At 39.0% G+C, this 19,064-nt stretch overlaps 2 protein-coding genes and 1 long non-coding RNA gene across 3 annotated transcripts in view; 1 reads left to right on the top strand and 2 right to left on the bottom strand.

The window, feature by feature from the left end:
- LOC134799945 (uncharacterized) overlaps positions 1-19,064 on the bottom strand; it is a 280,917-nt gene that overhangs the window by 53,385 nt on the left and 208,468 nt on the right. The gene's annotated exons all lie outside the window — the stretch shown is intronic.
- Positions 711-1,351, bottom strand: LOC134799853 (protein mago nashi homolog). Its single transcript, XM_063772252.1, has one exon. It carries the CDS (start codon positions 1,200-1,202, stop codon positions 762-764), a length of 441 nt encoding a protein of 146 aa, XP_063628322.1. The 5' UTR covers positions 1,203-1,351; the 3' UTR covers positions 711-761.
- LOC134800312 (uncharacterized) lies at positions 2,070-14,185 on the top strand. The gene is made up of 6 exons (XM_063772812.1): positions 2,070-2,544; positions 4,102-4,236; positions 4,923-5,232; positions 7,736-7,909; positions 8,649-8,888; positions 9,513-14,185. Exons 1-6 carry the CDS (start codon positions 2,241-2,243, stop codon positions 10,684-10,686), a joined length of 2,337 nt encoding a protein of 778 aa, XP_063628882.1. The 5' UTR covers positions 2,070-2,240; the 3' UTR covers positions 10,687-14,185.

The following is a 19,064-nucleotide window of genomic DNA, read 5'->3' as shown; positions in this document are numbered from 1 at the left end:
GTCAATATAGGGAAGACCATCTATAAGCACTTTTGTTGCTTTTAAATAACTCATATGTGTTTGTACACATAGGTACTCCACTTACAGAAGCTTGGGAGAACAGAAGTAAATTATAAACTGAAAAATATAGTACTGATTTATGGATATTTCTACTAGAAATAAAAACATATTAAAATATTTTCAGAATATAATTTAATTTGTTCTAATACTTCTAATAGCTGAAGTAAAGCTCTTCCTTTCTATGTGTGAGCACGTACAGTACAAATACAAGAGTTCTTGCCTTAGACAGTCTTCCCAGCAATAAATGTTATATGCCAGTCTGACCCACCTTATAGTAAATTGAAATCTACTTTGTTGGTAGGCAGGCATCTACATTTGAATTGTAATTCAGGATGAAATCTACTGCCGACTTTGTTAAATTATTTTTATATCTCAGCAGACAAGCAAAGTTTTACACAATGATGGTTTTGCAGTCTTTGCCGCCCTAGGCCCCAGGTCCTGTAGCCGCCCCCTTTCTCACCTACCTATCATATAGAATATATTTTGAGTTAAATATAAGTTAATAATTTTTTGTCACAATTTGCCGCCCTAGGCCTGGGCCTACTGGGCCTTAGGGCAAATCCACCACTGGTTTTACAGACTTTCAATTGATAGGTATGTGTGGTTGCAAAATCTGCTATAAGCAGGAATTAGTAATAAACACAACTAAAAGTGGTTTACATATTTATTAAGTCATTTAGCAGTTAATCTTAAAGTTACAATTATATAGGCTTAATCTTAAAATGAAGTCCAATGAGAGAAAACACAAGGCATTTCAAATCCTGCACAAGGTAATAGAAGCCGCGGAGACCTTCTGGGTCGCGGGACTGGTTAACATCCAGCAGAGACCCAGTTTTCGACGTGGTGAACGAGATATGCTCCTCTCCGATCACAATCTCTAACTCCTGCCTACCAACACGATCGGGTTGGGGCCACAAACGGTCGTCTTCGTGCATTATTTCGGAATCCACAATTATTCTCTTCAGTTCCTCCATTACACAGGGGTGTAGATATGCCTCTTTTCGGATCATTGTATCGTTCTTGTAATTAGAATTGTTGGCATAGCGCAGTTTGCCATCGGGCCGGAACTCAAACTCGAGGAATTCATGACCAAATTTTCCCCTGTGACCGACGTAATACCGTATGTAAAAGTCTGTCGACATTCTCTACGGATCTGGCACACTAAAAGAACAAATTCTATAAGCGAAATGTTACTTTTTACACTCCTTTGATAAATAAAACAGGGTTATGTTTGTGTCAGCGATGTGAAAGCGGGTGAACTCCGCCAAGTTGCCACAGATAAAGGAAACGCTACCTATGCTTTTTTTATCCTTGGCCAACGAAGTAGAACAAAGTGTTCTCTAAACGTAAATATAATACCTCTAAATATATTTATCCATTTTCTATATTAAAAATACTAAATATTTAAAAAGGTTTAATTTAAAATAGTAATGTGTTTTCAACATGAATCTAGGATATACCTGGATCTGGCATGAGTGGTGGGGGTAACTGACAGAACGGGATAGTCTTATGTATCTTTCAGTAGGAGTAGCAGAGAAAGCGGTATTATTGCTTGTCCTTGTCACAGTCTCACTTTTTGTTTGTTCCCCACCTTTTTATTAGTATGGAGAATGGTGGGCAACAAATGAATTCGACCAATCACAGTGTCGCATTTGCATATGTTTTGTCCCTCACGGAGGCACGCGTATACCACTTCTATGCGATCCTACCTTCTATGGTTTTCAACAATTTAAAAATAAGAAATTACTAAGCAACAAAACGCAGTCAACTTTATATTTCCATTTAACAAATGACCTAAAATTTAGACCCTATTTGTAATCTAAAGAATACAATAAAATAAGTAATAATTTATACGGTTTCTGATTTCATAATAAAAATATTCAAGATCGCTAATTTACAATGTGTAACTTAATAAGATACTACATTGACGCGTCATTAAAAAATGGCGGAACATATCATGGCGCCTTTATTCTCATAGCTAACTGAGCAAAATGTAGTTATCTCTTTCTAACATATAGTAAACCGCATTGGCACTGGGTCCGCTTGTGATCAATATGTCCACGTGACCTCTCGTTAGTCAGTCGAGACTCGCGTAATTGCAAATGCAAAATGTCTGAAGGAACGCTTGTGTTAAAAATGAAGTCATAATATTTTGTTAACAGTTTGTGTTCTAGTGTAAAATGCCTGCGTCAATTGGTGTTAATTTACGTGTGACGGGCCATTGTAGCCAAGGCGGGAGAAAGTATATGGAAGATTTGTTTTCCGTTGCGTATCAACAAACCGAGGACGAGAGAGATTTGGAGTATGCCTTCTTTGGAATTTACGATGGGCACGGCGGGAGCGAGGCCGCAGCTTTCGCGAAGGAGCACTTGATGGACTCTATTGTGAAGCAGCGTCAGTTCTGGTCGGACAACGATGAGGACGTGCTGAAAGCTATCAGGAATGGTTACATGCTGACCCACTTGAACATGTGGAAAGAGCTAGGTAAACGTCCAAGTGCGAGGTTATTCTTTACTTATTTTGGTGTTTCTACACTACCATTGCGCAAGTATTGCTGCCAATGCTTCCCATGAGAATCCTAGGTGATTGTAAAGAATTATTTGCGTGACCTTGTAAAGGCGGGAGTTTTTTGTCTTGAGTGGTTTGACATTGGGTCAACAAAAGATGTTAAAATGGTCGTTAGGCGATGTTTTTGTTTGTGTGGGTCTGTTAGATAACATTATGTACTATGCATACAAGTATTTACAGATTTTGGGATGTAGTTTCCTGCTTATGTAAGTGGGATTACCAAAGTGAAAGCCGTCACGCCAGTTTGTTATTATATTGGCCCAAGATCCCATTACCAAAATTGATACCCACTTTTGTGAAAGTTGCAAAGGCTGTAAAACATTTAGTGCCCAAGACTAACCTAGTTTTGCAATACTGTGCCACTTATGAGGTTCAGAACAATATTCTTTATTCTAGAGCAAAGGGAAACCAACTCAAAACTTATCATAACTATGAGACAAATGATGGTATATTGCTATAGTGATCTCTTTATTACATCTTTTGGGTAATAGGCCTGATGACAAATTTTGAAATCCCTTTTATTATTGTCGGTACACTTGTATTGGTTCCGAAAAACACAATATTTCAGCTATACTCATAAGATTTAACATAAATAATTGCATTTTATTATAGCTAGTTTAAAACTCGCGCGAAAACGCCTCGCACGACATTTGTGACGTCACTATTTAGTTGGTGGTAGGGTGGTAGACATTGTTTACATACTTACAGTTACGAATTTCACTTGAATCCGAATGATATTGTTATTTCAGCACCATATATTACGATTAGGGATGATAAATACATTACAAAAATTTATCACAATAACTCATTTTAGACAAAAACTCTCACACGGTTGCAATTTAAGATGAATTATTTAGATACAAGTAAATTTTGAGTGAAAATCACCGAGCGCCGGTTTTACTTTTTAATTTTTCATTTTTTCTAGTTACGACAGCCAACATGGCAATGATAGTTCCATTCAGCCAAATAATTTAAAAAGTTTGTTTGTGAAATATCGTATTATTTAGCATTTTATTTAGATAATAACAAATAGATATCTCCTTTATATCGTGTAATAATATTTTTTGGACGTAATAAATGTTTAGTGGCGAAATAACATTTTTTTTGCACCTTCGAACTCTTTGGTGAGAACGTATGGATTTCGGTCAATGAGGTTGTCTATGTTGATCTAAGAAATATGTTATAGATTGATGACGTCACTGTTTGGAACGCTTCTGATTGGCGTTTCAGTAATAATGGCCGATTGGAGAATTTTGCAGTTTTATTTTATTGAATATATTAATAATCCTTCAGTTTATACTGAAATTGGGCCATTTTTTAGAATCATATTAACATATATGTTTCTTTGAAACCATTATTTCCGTGATTCTTTGCTACTTGCAACAGGCCTATTGCAAGTAGAGAACGGCCAAAAAAGAACCAATATGAAGATTTCTTGTATGCGTAACTTATATGTTTAATTTGTATTTACAGAGAAATGGCCAAAGACTGTGACAGGATTACCAAGCACTGCTGGCACAACGGCCAGTGTAGCTTTTATAAGGCGAGGGAAAATATACATAGGCCATGTTGGGGATTCTGCAATTGTTCTTGGTTACCAGAAAGAAGGTATGTATTGATATTTATGATGATGATGATATCCTGTTATCCCTCATTAGGGACATAGGGCTCTCAGAAGGGATTTCCATTTTTCGCTGTCCAGCACAGCCTCCTCCAGTTCTGCCCAGCCGAGGCCAACTGGTGCAGTCTCCTTTTCCACTGTATGCCTCCAGGTTGTATGTGGGTTGATATTTATAAATATAATAATAAAAAAGCCTTTTATGTTCGGTTTAAAATGATACACAAGTTACACTTAGTAATGACCAGAACCGTTTCTGAGGTAAATGTGTCTTTCCGATCTTGCTATTTGTTTCAGTCTTGTGCCCTCTATAGCCAGTTTGGGCCCGCTGTATTGACAATTTCACCCGATTTTGATATTTATAGCAATCCATTTGATTCCTGTAGCTGCTGAATTAAGTGTATATCCACTTATTAGAGAAATATAGATGTCTATTACTTATATTTTAGCATAATTCATTTACATGAGAGATATGGTTGTACATGTTAGTAAACAGGAAACAAGATAATATTCTTTCTATTATTAAAATAAGAATAGGATCAACACTCTTTCTATGAATTTACATGCATAAAATATGTGTATTTACACAACAAAAACACTGTGAAATGTATTTTACTGAAGCAATAAATAAAACGATTTAACTCTGTTTCTAAATGATTATACATATTTCTTGCAGGGAGCGAGGAATGGGCCGCCAAGCCCTTAACATCGGACCACAAACCCGAATCCACCGCGGAAATGGAACGTATCCAAAAATGTGGTGGCAAAGTGGTCTCCAAAGCGGGTGTTCCAAGAGTTGTATGGAACAGACCCCGCCAGGGCCACAAAGGACCTATCAAGAAGAATACCCCAATGGATGAGATCCCATTCTTGGCTGTGGCCAGGTCCTTGGGTGACCTATGGAGTTATAACACACAGAATGATGAGTTCATAGTCAGTCCGGACCCAGATGTGGGAGTACTGACGATAGACCCTACTAAATTTAGGTAAGGAATGTAAGGATAGTGTAAATCAATAAACAACACAGTTATGAGGAAAGCCACGGCTGTTTCTCCATACAAACATAGTCCCCGATATGGACATTACTAGGGGCATAGCTATGGTTGATATGATATACAACAAATTGTGTCAAAATATTTTCAATAATGTTAATATCCAGAGAGGAAAACAAGGACTTTGTTTGTATGAAAAGGCGATTTCGCGCGGGTCCTTCACTTTCGTTTTAACTGATCATATCATTCTATAAGCTAGCCTTTGTCCTGTTCTGAGGCATGCCATCACTTATGATGATGTACCTGAGTTCTACTTATATTCAAACCTATGAGTTTTATTAACTTCACATTTTCCCTCCAAACATAATAATGCTTGTGGGGATTTCTCTAACACATAGTTGTCTGGGTTTAAATAACAGGATAATTTTATAAATATTGCCTGGCCCCTAGATGGGCTACTAAATATGACATATTTGGAAAAACCTGGACAAATGACAGGCCTAGTTTGATACAGGCAAATTTGTCTGCCTTTTTTTTTGTCTAAAATATTATGTATGTATGTAAATAAGTTAACACAAAAAAAAACAACTGCAATACCAAAAATACATTACAACAGTAAAAGGTACGATAATTATATACACAGGCAAACCCTAAAAGTGTTCTTGAAACACATCATGAAATTCATGAAACTTGGTCTGAAGTAAACATTACTTTGATGACATGAAATAAAACACCACTAATACCCTTTTTCATTCCAAACAAATCAGTTGTTAGCTGTGAACAAATCAACATATACATATATGTTTACTATACATATTACTATAGTATATACTTCCCTTATTATCTTAAAAATATATTATTTTCCTTATTACCTGGAAAACCAATAAATGTTGTAATAATGTATAATATACACTGCTATTTTCCATTGGCAGAATTCTACATACATAAGTGTTTTAAAACTAGAATTTCCGCTTCCTAAACAGGTTATATTGGATTAACTTATATAAAGATTATTTAAATCCTAACATTGTCCACATTTTACAAACGTGTTGTTTTGGTTCTATTTCAATATCAGAGTTGAGTCTGAATATATTATTTGTACCTTGGAATATTTTAATTATAATAACTCACCACATAATAGTTATTTACGATACAAGTGCGGAAAAGAGGAAATTCGATACGAGTGGCGACAACACGACCGAAGGGAGTGTTTTAAATCGACACGAGTTGCGAATTACCTATTCGCATGTGTATCGTACAACGTTTTACAGTACATATGGCATATGGCCCTTTAAACTTTTGACATACGCACGAAAAGTGCTATTTTACGCACTAGTGCGGGAAAATAGGACCATATGTACTGTAAAACTATTTTGTTTCCAAATATTACAATTCATATTATTTATAGCTTCAGCCTATTTCAAATAGTCTTAGGCTCTGAGGTGTTTTTAGGGTTCCATACCCAAAGGGTAAAAACGGTACAATATTACTAAGACTCCACTGTCCGTCTGTCACCAGGCTGTAACTCATGAACTGTGATAGCTAGACAGTTGTAATTTCATACATTTCACAGATGATGTATTTCTGTTGCCGCTACAACAACAAATACTAAAAACAGAATAAAATACATATTTAAGACGAAACAGGAGCTGAGTTTTAAATATTTTAGGTAAATATACCCATCTCGCTAACGGAAGCGGCACCTAAAAGTAGTGCGATAAGGACAAGGCGAAAAATCCTGCGTAAAAATCTCAAAAATCGAGGTTTCGTACTCCTCTGTTTCCTCCTCCAAAACTTAACCAATCGTAACCAAATTTGGAAATCTAAATGATTATGAAATTATCTGTGTCGGACCGTTTTGCTTTTTTGGCTAATTGATATCAGTTTTGAATGCCACGCCTCTCATTGCGGCATAGTCAATTAGGCCATTTTGGCCATTTTTGAAGGGCTCTAGCGCCTTAAAAAACAAAAATATCAAAAAAAGGAAAACGGTCCGACACAGATATTGACAATATTAATCTGTGTTGAAAAAATCATTGCTCTAGCTTCAAAAACCACGGAGGAAAACAAGGAGTACGTTTGTATGGAGAAATGACCACTCCCGTTGGCTCTTAAGTGGGGCTCCCATACAACAAACGTGATTTTTTGCCGTTTATTGCGTAATGGTACGGATCCCTTCGTGCGCGAGTCCGACTCGCACTTGGCCGGTTTTTTTTAACTCTTCAAAAAGGTTTTCCTTCTCAATTATTTAGGGTCTTTATGTTATTTCATTTATGTATGTATGATATGATACCATAAGGATGATGAGATCCTGGAGAGGTCTAGGGTACTCTTCTCACATTATAGGCACACATTTGGGTATTTTTCATAGTATATCATGCATGTAGTGAGTCCTTGAAATATAACATTTGAACTAGTGTTGAAGACCAAAAAATTTTCTGTTATGTAAATCTGTTTTTTTTTTGTTTAAAATTATTATACTCACGTTTTGTTCCAGGTGCCTAATATTCGGAACAGACGGTCTATGGAACATGATATCACCGGAGGGTGCTGTGAGCCTAGTGCAGGCGACGGAGAGACACAACGAGGCAGCACTTGTTGGTGGCTCTGCTAACCAGCCGAGAGACTGGCTGAACCCGTCCAAGAGCTTAGTTGACCATGCTCTTGAGAGGTAAATTTTACATTTACAACAATTATTCTATTGTTATTTCTATTAGTGATAAGTAAAGAAAATTGCTGGTAAGATAATATCAACAAAACATCCGGCATAGAAATACAAAGTACAGATGTATTGCATAATTGAGTCGCTTAAATTCAAACTCGGGTAAATCCATCTGTCAGATTATGCGATTTTGGTATTAAGAAAAGGTAATAGGGTAGAGATTTGCTGAGAGGGTCGAATGGATTTACCCGAGTTTGAAGTTAAGCGACACAATTGTTTTCCTACGTATTATCACGGAAACGTACGAACGTGTCTTGCTATTTCAGTCAGTCTCGGTACAAAAGGTACTGAGGTGACTTGACTGAAGTAGCATGACAAATACGAACGTTTCCGAGAAAATACGATGGATTACAATTATGCACTACATCTGTACAAGATATTGTATAGGTTTATCATTATTCGTTCCTTCTGTACCAAATGGGATGAAAGGAATGGATGCTTCACTAATCTATTATAAAGTGCTTGTAGTCTTTGAGTTGTCGCCTTTAGGAATTAGGCATTGATTCATGGAAAAAGGCTTTTCAACACACCACACAAAACGACTGTATGTATTGAAACTGTCAATGGCATTTTTCATTCGTGTTTCGTGGCCAATATGGCAAAAATTGAGCCCTTGTAGTTTCTACAAACATCAACAGACACATCAAGACTTACTTTCTTAATAAAAGTAACTTGTTTCCGTCTCCAGATGGTCGAATACGCGTATGCGCGCCGACAACACGTCCGTGGTGACGCTCATGCTGGACCCGCCCGGGCCGCCGCGCGCCACCGTGCTGCGCGCGCGCAGCAAGCCCGCGGCGGCGCCCGCGCCGGCGCCGCCGCCGGAGGAACCCGACACGAGGGCGGTGCCGCAGAACGGGCTCACCATCATGACGAGATACTCGGATGTCGACAGCAATAAGCCTGCAATGCCGGAGACCACAGAGAGGTTAGTATTTCACAACTCGGCCATGCTGACACGTTTCACCACCTCGGTGCCTGAGCCGCCGGTCTCATCGGATGAACCCGTAAGAAAGCTATGCCGCAGAACGGGATCACCATCATCCATCATGACTAGATACTCCAATGTAATAAGCCGGCTACCCCTGAGACCTAATCGATTTTTTTAAATTTTCGGCTTTTATAGAGACATTTTTTCATTTTCTTTTTTTTTAATAATATTAATTAAAGTAAAGTAATAATGTCAAAAGTATATTTGTTTCGATTTGACTACAAGCACAAGAAGACTATTTCTTACACTCGGCCATTCTGACCACAGAGAGGTCAGTATTTCACAACCCGGCCATCCTGACACGCAACACGTCCTTACGTTGTAGCAGTTTTTGTAACAAGTGTCGCGAGTGCTTCCATAGAAAGGCTAATTATTGAAAAGTCTACCACGCTTACATTTTATTAAGTTTCTTGTCGTTTGTCGGTTACTGTGTTTTGCTTTATATTACTGACACACTCTGCCATCCTGACATACAACGCGTCTTTGCATTTGTTTGTGCATAGCAGCATTTGTGCGACAGTTGAAAGTGTAATGTTATGCTAATCAAAATCATTGTTTTAGTAGCAGAACACCGTTACCTCCGTGTGCAACCCTCGACGGGCGCTTCTCAACCGGTAGCGACGAACGCGGCGAGAAGCGCGAGCAAGACAGTGACGCGATCGCCAACTACGGGAACCCCGCCGAGTCCTACTTCATGGCCCGCCTTCTCCAGCGGTCCAGGTTAGTTAACACCTTGTCCTCGGTCACGAAGGAGTTGGCCGGCGAGAGGAGGGAGGAACCCGAACCGGAGCCGGCCACGGTGCTTCCGGAGCCCGAGGCGGAGAAGACGCTGCCGCCCGACGTGCCCGTCGACCCGCCGTCGCCCGCGGCCGAGGAGCCGAAGACCGACGGCGACGACGTCAGTATACAGATCAACGAGGTGTCCTCCAGCTCGCCGACGGAGGGCCCGCCGCGGCCGCGCGGCCGGCGACCGAAGGCGGAGGCGAGGCGCGACGCGGCGCCGCCGTCGACCAACGACCGCGTGCTGCGCTCGCACGACGCCGAGGCCGCGCCGCGCCCGCAGACCCGGCAGGCGGGCGTCCGGGCCCGGCCCGCCGCCGCCGCCGCGCCGCCCGCCGACCGCGTCGTCATCCTCACCCGCCGCGCCCCGCCCGCGCCCGCCGCGCCGCCCGACCGCGCGCCGCCGCGCAAGCCGCCCGCCGAGCCCGAGCCGCGCGCCACGCGCTCCGCCGCGCCCCACGAGCCCCGCGCGCCCGCGGCGGGAAACTCGGCGCGCGCCCCGGGCCCGGCGCGGCGGGCCCCGGCGGCGCGGCGCCCCGCCCCCGCCCCGGCGCGCCCCCGCCCCCGCCCGCGCGGCTGCTGCAAGGAGAACCGCGCCCGCCCCCCGCCCGCGCCCGGCGCCGCGCCCGCCTCGCGCCGCTCCCCGCGCACCGCGGATAGCGCGCCCGACGCCGAGGTGCACTCCACCACGCCGTCCGGCGCCGACGACTGCCTGCGCGCGCGCGCGCTGCGCTCGCGCAACGACGCGGCGGAGCCGGCGCCGCCGGGCAAGGCGGGCAAGCGGCGCGCGGCGGCGGAGGACGGCGTGGCGCACAAGGCGCCGCGGCTGGACGCGAGCAAGGCGCGGCTCTCCGCGGGGGAGCGCGTGGCGCGCGCGCTCAACAAGCGCGCGTCGGGCCCGTGGGCGCCGGCGCTGGCGCTGCGCAACCGCCTGCGCCGGCGGCTCGCCAAGTGACTAGTGTAGTGTGTCGCGGTCACCTGCGAGTGCGGGGATAACGGTGCCTTCTAGTACTGCCAAAGTACTCTTTGACTTTTCATATTTTATCGCCCCGGCCGGGCGGGATCCAAAGACGACCGCGTCGTTTCCGGTCAAACTTCTGTTGTTGATTTTTATTTTTAGCGATCCGCTCTCGGGGCCGCGGTCGACGCCGCGCGGCGAACGATAGTACAAAGAGTATATTGAATATAAACGTAAGTTTAACTCGTGGACCAGGCGGAATGAATTAGCCCCGATAGATATTTATTTTATGCGTATTTACGGCCGATATCGTCCTGCATTTATCTTTAAGCGTGTGAAAATTAAATTTTCATCACCGAGGCTACATGTAACTTCACCGAACCTTATGATGCGCGAGTCAGATATATAGTTACACCATTATTTTCGAGATGTCGCGACGGGGGAACCTTTCGCAATGATATAATTATATTTACCCTTAATTATAATAGTTAAATTATGCATACTATACCAAGAGTGCTTTTCTCAAATAATGTAGTAAATTTAATAAGAGTGCTATATATAATATTTATATATTTGAAGTGTACCGAAAAATGTACAGTTTGAAACTAAATTTTCGTATTGACATATAAAAGGCAATTTTTAGTTTTGAAGAAACTTAGTTATTGGAGTTATTCTTTTAGGAAAAGAATTCTTTTATGTACTTCCTTACTAGCTTTATCCTTTAGTGATGAGAGTAGCTAGTTTAACTTAAAATGGCATCTTATTTTGTTACGGAATTCTTATTAAGATAGACATGTTAGACATATCCATGTAACTTGTATTTGTCTTAATGCGCCTTCCATATTGTTACATAGAATTGTGTTTTCAGTTAGGACCTAGACCAATAGAGAAAAATAAGAGGAATTATTGGTTTAAGTTAAATAAAGAGAAAAAAGTAGAAACATTTAATTTAACCAGCTTTAACAACATTGGTTAATATTTTAGGAGTACCTATAAATTTTTAATTTAAAACTTAATGTATATTAATGAATTTGAGTGTAAAACTTATGTGTTGTTACATTACAAAACCAATCTACTTTTTTCTCTTAACTTTATCCAGTATATTAGCTTACTCATACGGTTAACAGTATATATATTTCCATAAATAATAAAATAACTCATGATTCTTATGAAAAACTATAAAGGTGCACCACAGTTAACTTTTGTGGAGCAACACTGCAATAAATGGTGATGGCGTCTCGTGAATATATATTTTTTTGCTCATTAATGTTTTAAATGTAACATCTTTTATTTAACCATTGTTAAGTCAACACTCGGCAGTCCACGAGATTGATTGTAAACTTCTATCGCTTTACTATCACTTATTTCGCTTCTAAAGACGTTTTGAAACAAGCACAAGAAGACTATTTCTCACACTCGGCCATCCTGACCACAGAAAGGTCAGTATTTCACAGCCCGGCCGTTCTGACACGCAACACGTCCTTACGTTGTAGAAGTTTTTGTAACGGGTTCTCGCGAGTGCCATAGAAAGGCTAATTACTGAATAACGCCTACGCCACATTCTATTACTCTATTACTATCATTATCACCGTACGTCTAGCTCTACGAGCACACTTGATATTGACGAATAATATAATTTTACTTTCCCTACCTTAATACTGGCTGAATTGTCCCATTGGATCTGTCCAATGGGAGATGCCATTGTTTTAAGCGAAGCGTGCAAGATGGTAACATTATATAATTTACCTAGTTGCCGCAGCACAGTGTTGCTCCAGAAAAAATAACTTCAGTGTGGATGCACCTATGAGCAGCTTATTGCAGATTTTTAAAAACATTTGTTTATGTAAATATATTCACTGTCAACCCACTCATCTGATTTATGTTATAATAAGTATCGATAATTATGTGATGATAAACCATTGATGTTTTCCAAAACCAAAACAGTTACGTTACGTTTGCGTACCGCAATTTTGTTGACTATACGTTTATGAATATTTGTAACATTTGACTAACCAACATGTTAATGGACTGAGCGTTCTGTATTTTTTAATGATGAATTTTATTGTGTAACAGGGTTGCAGTGACGCACCGATTTCAAATCGTATACTAAATTTTTGCAAAATTTTAACTTTATCAAGTGAATATTGAATGCACGTACACGTTTAAGCAGTTACAAAAACGCGTTATGTTTAGTTTTTTTTTTACCCGGCCAAGCTTTTTGTACTATCATGGTCTAAGATAACAGATAGCTGCTATACAGGGTGGCTAACATAAATAACTGAATTCCCGTTGCCAGGGAGGTTTTGAGATTATACTGAGCAACTTTTACTATTGGCACAAACTTTTGGCCGGTCCATTTTCTGTGGGAGGGTATTTTTTTTTGTTCGCGATTTCGGGGTTGGGTTGGTCCTATAGTAAAAGTTGCTTAGTATAATCCCAAAACCTCCCTCTCAACGGGAATGCAGTTATTTTTTACCCACCGTGTATGTAGTCTGAAAGACTAATTTGTCCGTAGAAAAAGGTACAATATTAAAAATTTGTATGGAAGAACTACTTCATGCGCCTAATTTTTTTTTAAATTGTAGCCTTTTTCTACTGACAAAATTGATTTGCCAGCTTTTAAAAGCAGCATCCCACAGTGTGGACGCATTAAAATCCGATTTTGAGCGTTTTGCGACTGCTTAGTACTGTGAGAAGTTTCACAAGCAACGTATGTTTTTTCCAAGAGATAGAAAGATTTGTTTTGCCAAAAGCAATATCATATGTGGACCAACTACATCTACAACTTATACGCCAATTAATAAATGTTCAAATAAAACTCAACTTTATAAAAGTAATAATGTGTGTGAAACGTAAATAGGGATGTGTCGATCTTTTATTAATCGATTACCACGAATTGTCGATTAGTATTTTCGTTGTGTGAATATAATCGATCAATCGAACCAACATCGAGCGTCCCTAGTAAATCTGTCGTCCTGGCAACCCAAAACAGCTGTGCGTAGGAGTACCTCAAAGGAAGTAAAATGTAATAAGAAAATGTGCCTCAATCGTTACCGACTTCACAAAAAAACATAGGTAAATAAAACTAGTGTTCTTTGATAAATCAGATATGTATTTTTATTAAAAGAAGTAAAGATTATGCATTGTAAATTAGCTGTAAAAGAAGATTTAATATAATTTGTTAAGCTTATTGTCGAAGATGTTTTAGAAAAGTTGAAGTTCGTCACTTGACCGTTAGCTTACGTTTTTTGTTAATTACATTTGTGCTTAATTTGATTGTGTTTGGTTAGGTCTGTGACGGAGTGTTAAGTTTACAAAATATAAATATCAATTTTGTAAAACATGGAGGGTAATGATGCCTTGGAGCCGTAAGGATTGGCAATGCTAATATTGAGAAGAAGCTAAAACAAATTTTATAACTATACATATTAGTTAAAGGTAAAGGATTATTGTAGATTTTATTTTTTGATTTGAATAAAGTTTGTACGAAATAGAATGTGAAGTTTTTACTTGATTTTACACCCGTCTTACCTTTTCATACAATCTGAGCCTTTTTCTACTGAAAATTTGTCCCTCGTGCCTTGAAACCCTCGCAACGCTCAAGATTCTACTTTTTGTGAATGAATGAAGAGTTGAAGAATAATTTCTACACCGTTACTTAGGTATAGAGATGAAAATGGCGAAAGATTCATGTTGTTTCTTTCGAAACTTTGTATCTTTCCTATAAAATACATGTAACTTTCGAAAAAAACAAAACTGACGTTTGTCTGACAAATACAATCATACACGTATAATACCTGTTTTATACTGTGTATTTTACATGTTTATTTAATAATGACTTGTCTTGTCAATCTGTCATGCCTTTGACGCAAAATTGACTTCACGTTCATGTCACATAGAGCATAGATTAACGATTCCAATTTATAAGTATTTCGTCATAATTGATAATTTCAACCTCTTTAGTTAACTGATATCGAAATATAGTCTGAGCGGAATGAAAAGTCACCTGTTTGTATGAGAGCCAATACGTTCCGAGTCACTATTCATAATATAATATAATAATGCGAAAAATACAATGTATTTTACACGTAAAAAACTTAAACTTGCGAAAAATTCAATCGAAGATCCGCAAGGAAAGATACTGTATTTTATTGAAAAATACAGGGGCCTAAGGCCCCGGGCCTTTGAAAGATACATGTATCTTTCATGTAATTTTCATCGCTACTTAGGTATAAGTGTGTTAATGCCATGTCTGAGGCTTTGCTACGTGATTGTTAGTGATAGAAAGCTGCAATTTGACGCTACGATGGAATCAACGGCATAAATTGACGTCAAAGATATGTAAAATTTTCGCTTTATTGCAAAAGGGGTCCTTAACCCCTATAAAAATCTAAACATATTTGACCTCGACTATACATAAAGCAATTATGATAGCACACGTAGTGCATGTGTTATTTTAAACGTCAAACTTCTATGAAATTATGACGTATAAATAACACTTGCACTGCGTGGGCTATCAAAATTGCTGCAAACTTTTCTTGGTCTAACTTCTAAACTTCTAAAGTCATGAGTAGTCATAACCCATGCTTTACTGACTGTCGTAGATGAGTAATAGACATCGTAAATTTTATAGCATTTTCGGTGCAGCGGAGTGGTGTTAACGGAATTAGTATAAACAATTCTAACCCTAATGATTATATAATTAGCATTAATTACGTTATATTTACCATTTCAGTTGGAATTATCTATACCAATTCCGTTAACACCACTCCGCTGGATCAAAAATGCTATAAAATTTACGATGTCCGGTAATAGCAAGTAATAGTTATGTAGCGTACTTTACGTTTTGCTTAACATCGCACCCCAATGAATAGGTAGGTACCTAAATAGGCGTAAATAAATGCAACTTTAAAAAAAGGATCCTATTTATAGTCAAGTTGTATTTACGTTCATTAAATATACACTAATTACGCTCGATTTGCGTCGTAAAGGCGCCAAAGGGAACATTTATTTAGTTACGCAGGTAGGGCAATGAATCCGGAAGCATCAGCCTCCCCTATCATGAATGGCACTGGAATGGAACCCTCCCCACGCCGCGGCGCCACCCCGGCCGGCTAGGTTATAGTTAACAGCGCCCGACAACAGACGTGTGCGCGATTACGCGACTTTATAACGCCATTTGTTTATTTTTATTTAAAAAAAGGTACAGTGACGTATTTCAGCGGTAAATATAGTGTTGTGCTCTTTGTGCTTAAAATATTGTGCGTAAAAACGGTTAAAAAACGCATTTTACGCGCGAAACGCCGCGTTATCGATCGCTCTGCACGAGATAATGCGTTTTGCTGTTGTTTACTTCGATGCTGCACTTTCTAGGCCCGTTTTGCCTGCTATTTGCGTCTGTTATAAGTAATTGGCTAATCGGTATTGATTGTGAGAGTTTACGTTTTGAAGAGAGTGATAGGTTACAATGTTTTTAACAAACTGCGTCTTTTACATCTAAATAATGTTGTTGATAAAGGATATTGGCTACAACAGGATTACAGGATAAATACAAATTTTAATATTGTTTTGTTGAAGTTGTATCGCATTCCAGATTCAAAAAAGACTACCACTACCAGTTGTTATCAAGAGTAGGTATTATTATGGTATTGTACCGAAATTCGACAATTAAGTTTGGAAGGACCGTGTGGGGTCATTAAATATGTAAATTTTTGCCGGCGCGGCTTGTTTCGGGCGATAACTTACACTGGTCCATAAAAGCAGCTACTATTTGGCGCCAATGGTATTGATATTTAGGTTCGGTGACCGTTAAATTAGTGATAATCATGGTATTTGCAAACTAGCTCTTATTTCTATGTAAGTAAGGTGCTTTGTAGGATTGATGCTTAAGCAAAACTGATTTCTGCTACTTTTCCTCTATGTATATCGACTGCAGTATAATAATCATAAAATATGATTGATTAACCTTTGCATTCGCACCCTATCTAATAATTTAGTAAGTATATAGGTAGGAAGTTTAACCATCTAGTACTCACCTCGTTTATAAATGGGAATTTTTGTTTGGACTTAGGTTTTAGGTAACATTGTACCTACTTCATTAGAAGACATCTGTTTATTTTACCTGTTAATCAATTATAGTTTTTGTGAACTCGATTTATGAAAGATTAACCGTACCACTAGTGGTTAGATCTTATTTTAGAATATGTACTTCGCTAGCTCGGCTCACGACAACCTTTTCCATCGAACAAATTAATTTTGCTATTAATAAAATATTATAAGATTACACGTAGGTGCTTAATTAATCACAGCAACTTGCCTACCTTTATACAAGAGGGGGCCTATTTGACTGAAGGAAGAGAGAAGAAAAGTTCATTCAAATTTTTGTATCAATTCGACAGGTGACCTTCTAGTCTGTCGTCTTCTCCAATCAAATAGCCAAAAATATGTCTACAATCATAAGTCCTCCCTGTCCAGTGATATCGGCTGCCCTTTGGCAAGTCAGGTCACGGTCTAGATACCGTGACGCAAACCTTACACGGACTGATTAGTGCACACAAAGCGCACTCGTTCTCCATTTGTTTGTAGTTTAGTAACAAGTATATATATACTTAGCTGAATATTCGAGATTGTCTCATATAAGAACAATTGGAACGCCTTCGACAGGACGATTATTTCGTATTTTAATATACTTACATAACCCATTATAGCCTGAATTATTTTATGCCGCAGAATTGGAATATTTCCTAGTTGATCTTGAAGTCATTTCAGGTCATAAAGCATTTTATCATTCTTCCATACAAAATATTGGTACCATATAGCACCCCTAGTCTATAATGAGTATAATGGGTTATTACTATTAACTCTGTCATCGAGGGAATTACCGGTAAACTGGGGTTACTTTGCTTCGTAGGGTTACATTGATCACCGATTTTTAAAGATAATGAATTCGTCTCTGAACGTTTTCATCTCATATTTCTACTTAGGTTGCCAATCAGGCAATCACGTCATAAAATTTCTCACGTTCCCTATTCCTCAAAAATTGATGATCAATGTTACCCCGCGAATCAAAGTAAACCTAGTTTATAATACCTACCGCAAACATAATAAATCTAAATTGGTGTAGGTATATATTAGGTACTCGTAGGTATCAGATTTCACGAGTAGCAATTAACTGTAGCAAGTCCGATAGATATGGAAGTACCTATTTACTTAATTTTCGAATTTCTCTTGCTGCCAAGCATGGACCCTTATGAAGTTCCTGCTGAGGTTTATATGAGAGAATAAAATACCATAAATAGCAGTGTGCATACGTTATTGATTTGTTTGAGTTTTTTCTTCCATTGTTATAAATATATTTGCATAGAAATACGGCATTTGAATAATAGCATAATAGTTATAACGGAACGAAGATATTCGAATAACATTAGATCATAGTATGGAGTTCTAAGCGGTATCCAGACGGGACTGATCAAATCGATCGATTTGATCAGAAATGAAATTGGCGTCAATCTCCAATTTTAGATTTGTGGAGATATTAGAGCCCTCTAAAGTCTAAATTGAAAAAATGCCCCAGAATGAAAATACTGGCCTCACAAATTGGTACCTATTCTTGCGTCCGCACCTCATATTATCGGTAATATCGGTCATTATCGGCGGTTGAATTCGGCGAGCCAAATTGGAGTTGGCGTCCGCACCTCCTGATTCGATCGGACAATTTAATCAGATTGGCGAAAATTTACTAATTTGGATACGCCTTTAAACTATAGTTGGGACTTGGGTGGATTTACGGTACTCTATCAAGAACACCTTCATTTTTGGGGGCCATGAGTTGCTTACCATTTTTCTGGCCAACCAAATTACACATTACACTCAATTTTAAATTACTGTCTCAGATTTACTTAAAGCCATCATAATATCTCTGTAATTTTAGTCCCAGTGAAAGGCTTATTCATATGCGTGAAGCATTAAAAAGTCGTAATAAAATCATGGACTACTTGCCAAATGTCTTAGAAAAGAAATGTTAGAAAGTGCGTTAATTTGATTTCTGTGCATTATTTTAGTGGTAGTGTAGTTACATAGTGCGTTTGGTATGAAATAGGCGCCGCTCGATTGTTGTTAATTTTTATAATTTTCTTTGTTTGTGATTTTATAGACCGTGCTATCCCACTGTTGGCAAAAGGCTTCCTTGATACAAGTGTCCATTACTCGTTATTCAGTTTTGCCAATTGTGTTATCTCTGAAAAAGAAATTGTGTTGGTGAGGTTAACGTTCTTTAAATAACGAAACGTTATTCAAAAGTATTTAATATTTTTTTAAAGTGTAGTTTTTTTATGTGCTTCAAAGATAAACAGTCGTAAATTAAAGTCTTTGACAAT

Source organism: Cydia splendana, chromosome 19, assembly GCF_910591565.1.
Source record: "Cydia splendana chromosome 19, ilCydSple1.2, whole genome shotgun sequence".
NCBI classification, from domain to species: Eukaryota; Metazoa; Arthropoda; class Insecta; order Lepidoptera; family Tortricidae; genus Cydia; species Cydia splendana.
The sequence above is the reverse complement of the archived record's forward strand: the minus strand, read 5'-3'. Positions and strand labels throughout refer to the sequence as shown.

What these genes read in the sequence shown, in the direction of transcription:
- LOC134800312 (XM_063772812.1), top strand. Translation starts at nt 2,241, where the DNA reads ATGCCTGCGTCAATTGGTGTTAATTTACGTGTGACGGGCCATTGTAGC. An exon ending in ATAGACCCTACTAAATTTAG is followed by an intron (nt 5,233 to 7,735) that starts GTAAGGAATGTA and finishes GTTTTGTTCCAG; the next exon opens with GTGCCTAATATTCGGAACAG. An exon ending in ATGCCGGAGACCACAGAGAG is followed by an intron (nt 8,889 to 9,512) that starts GTTAGTATTTCA and finishes TCATTGTTTTAG; the next exon opens with TAGCAGAACACCGTTACCTC.
- LOC134799853 (XM_063772252.1), bottom strand. Translation starts at nt 1,202, where the DNA reads ATGTCGACAGACTTTTACATACGGTATTACGTCGGTCACAGGGGAAAA.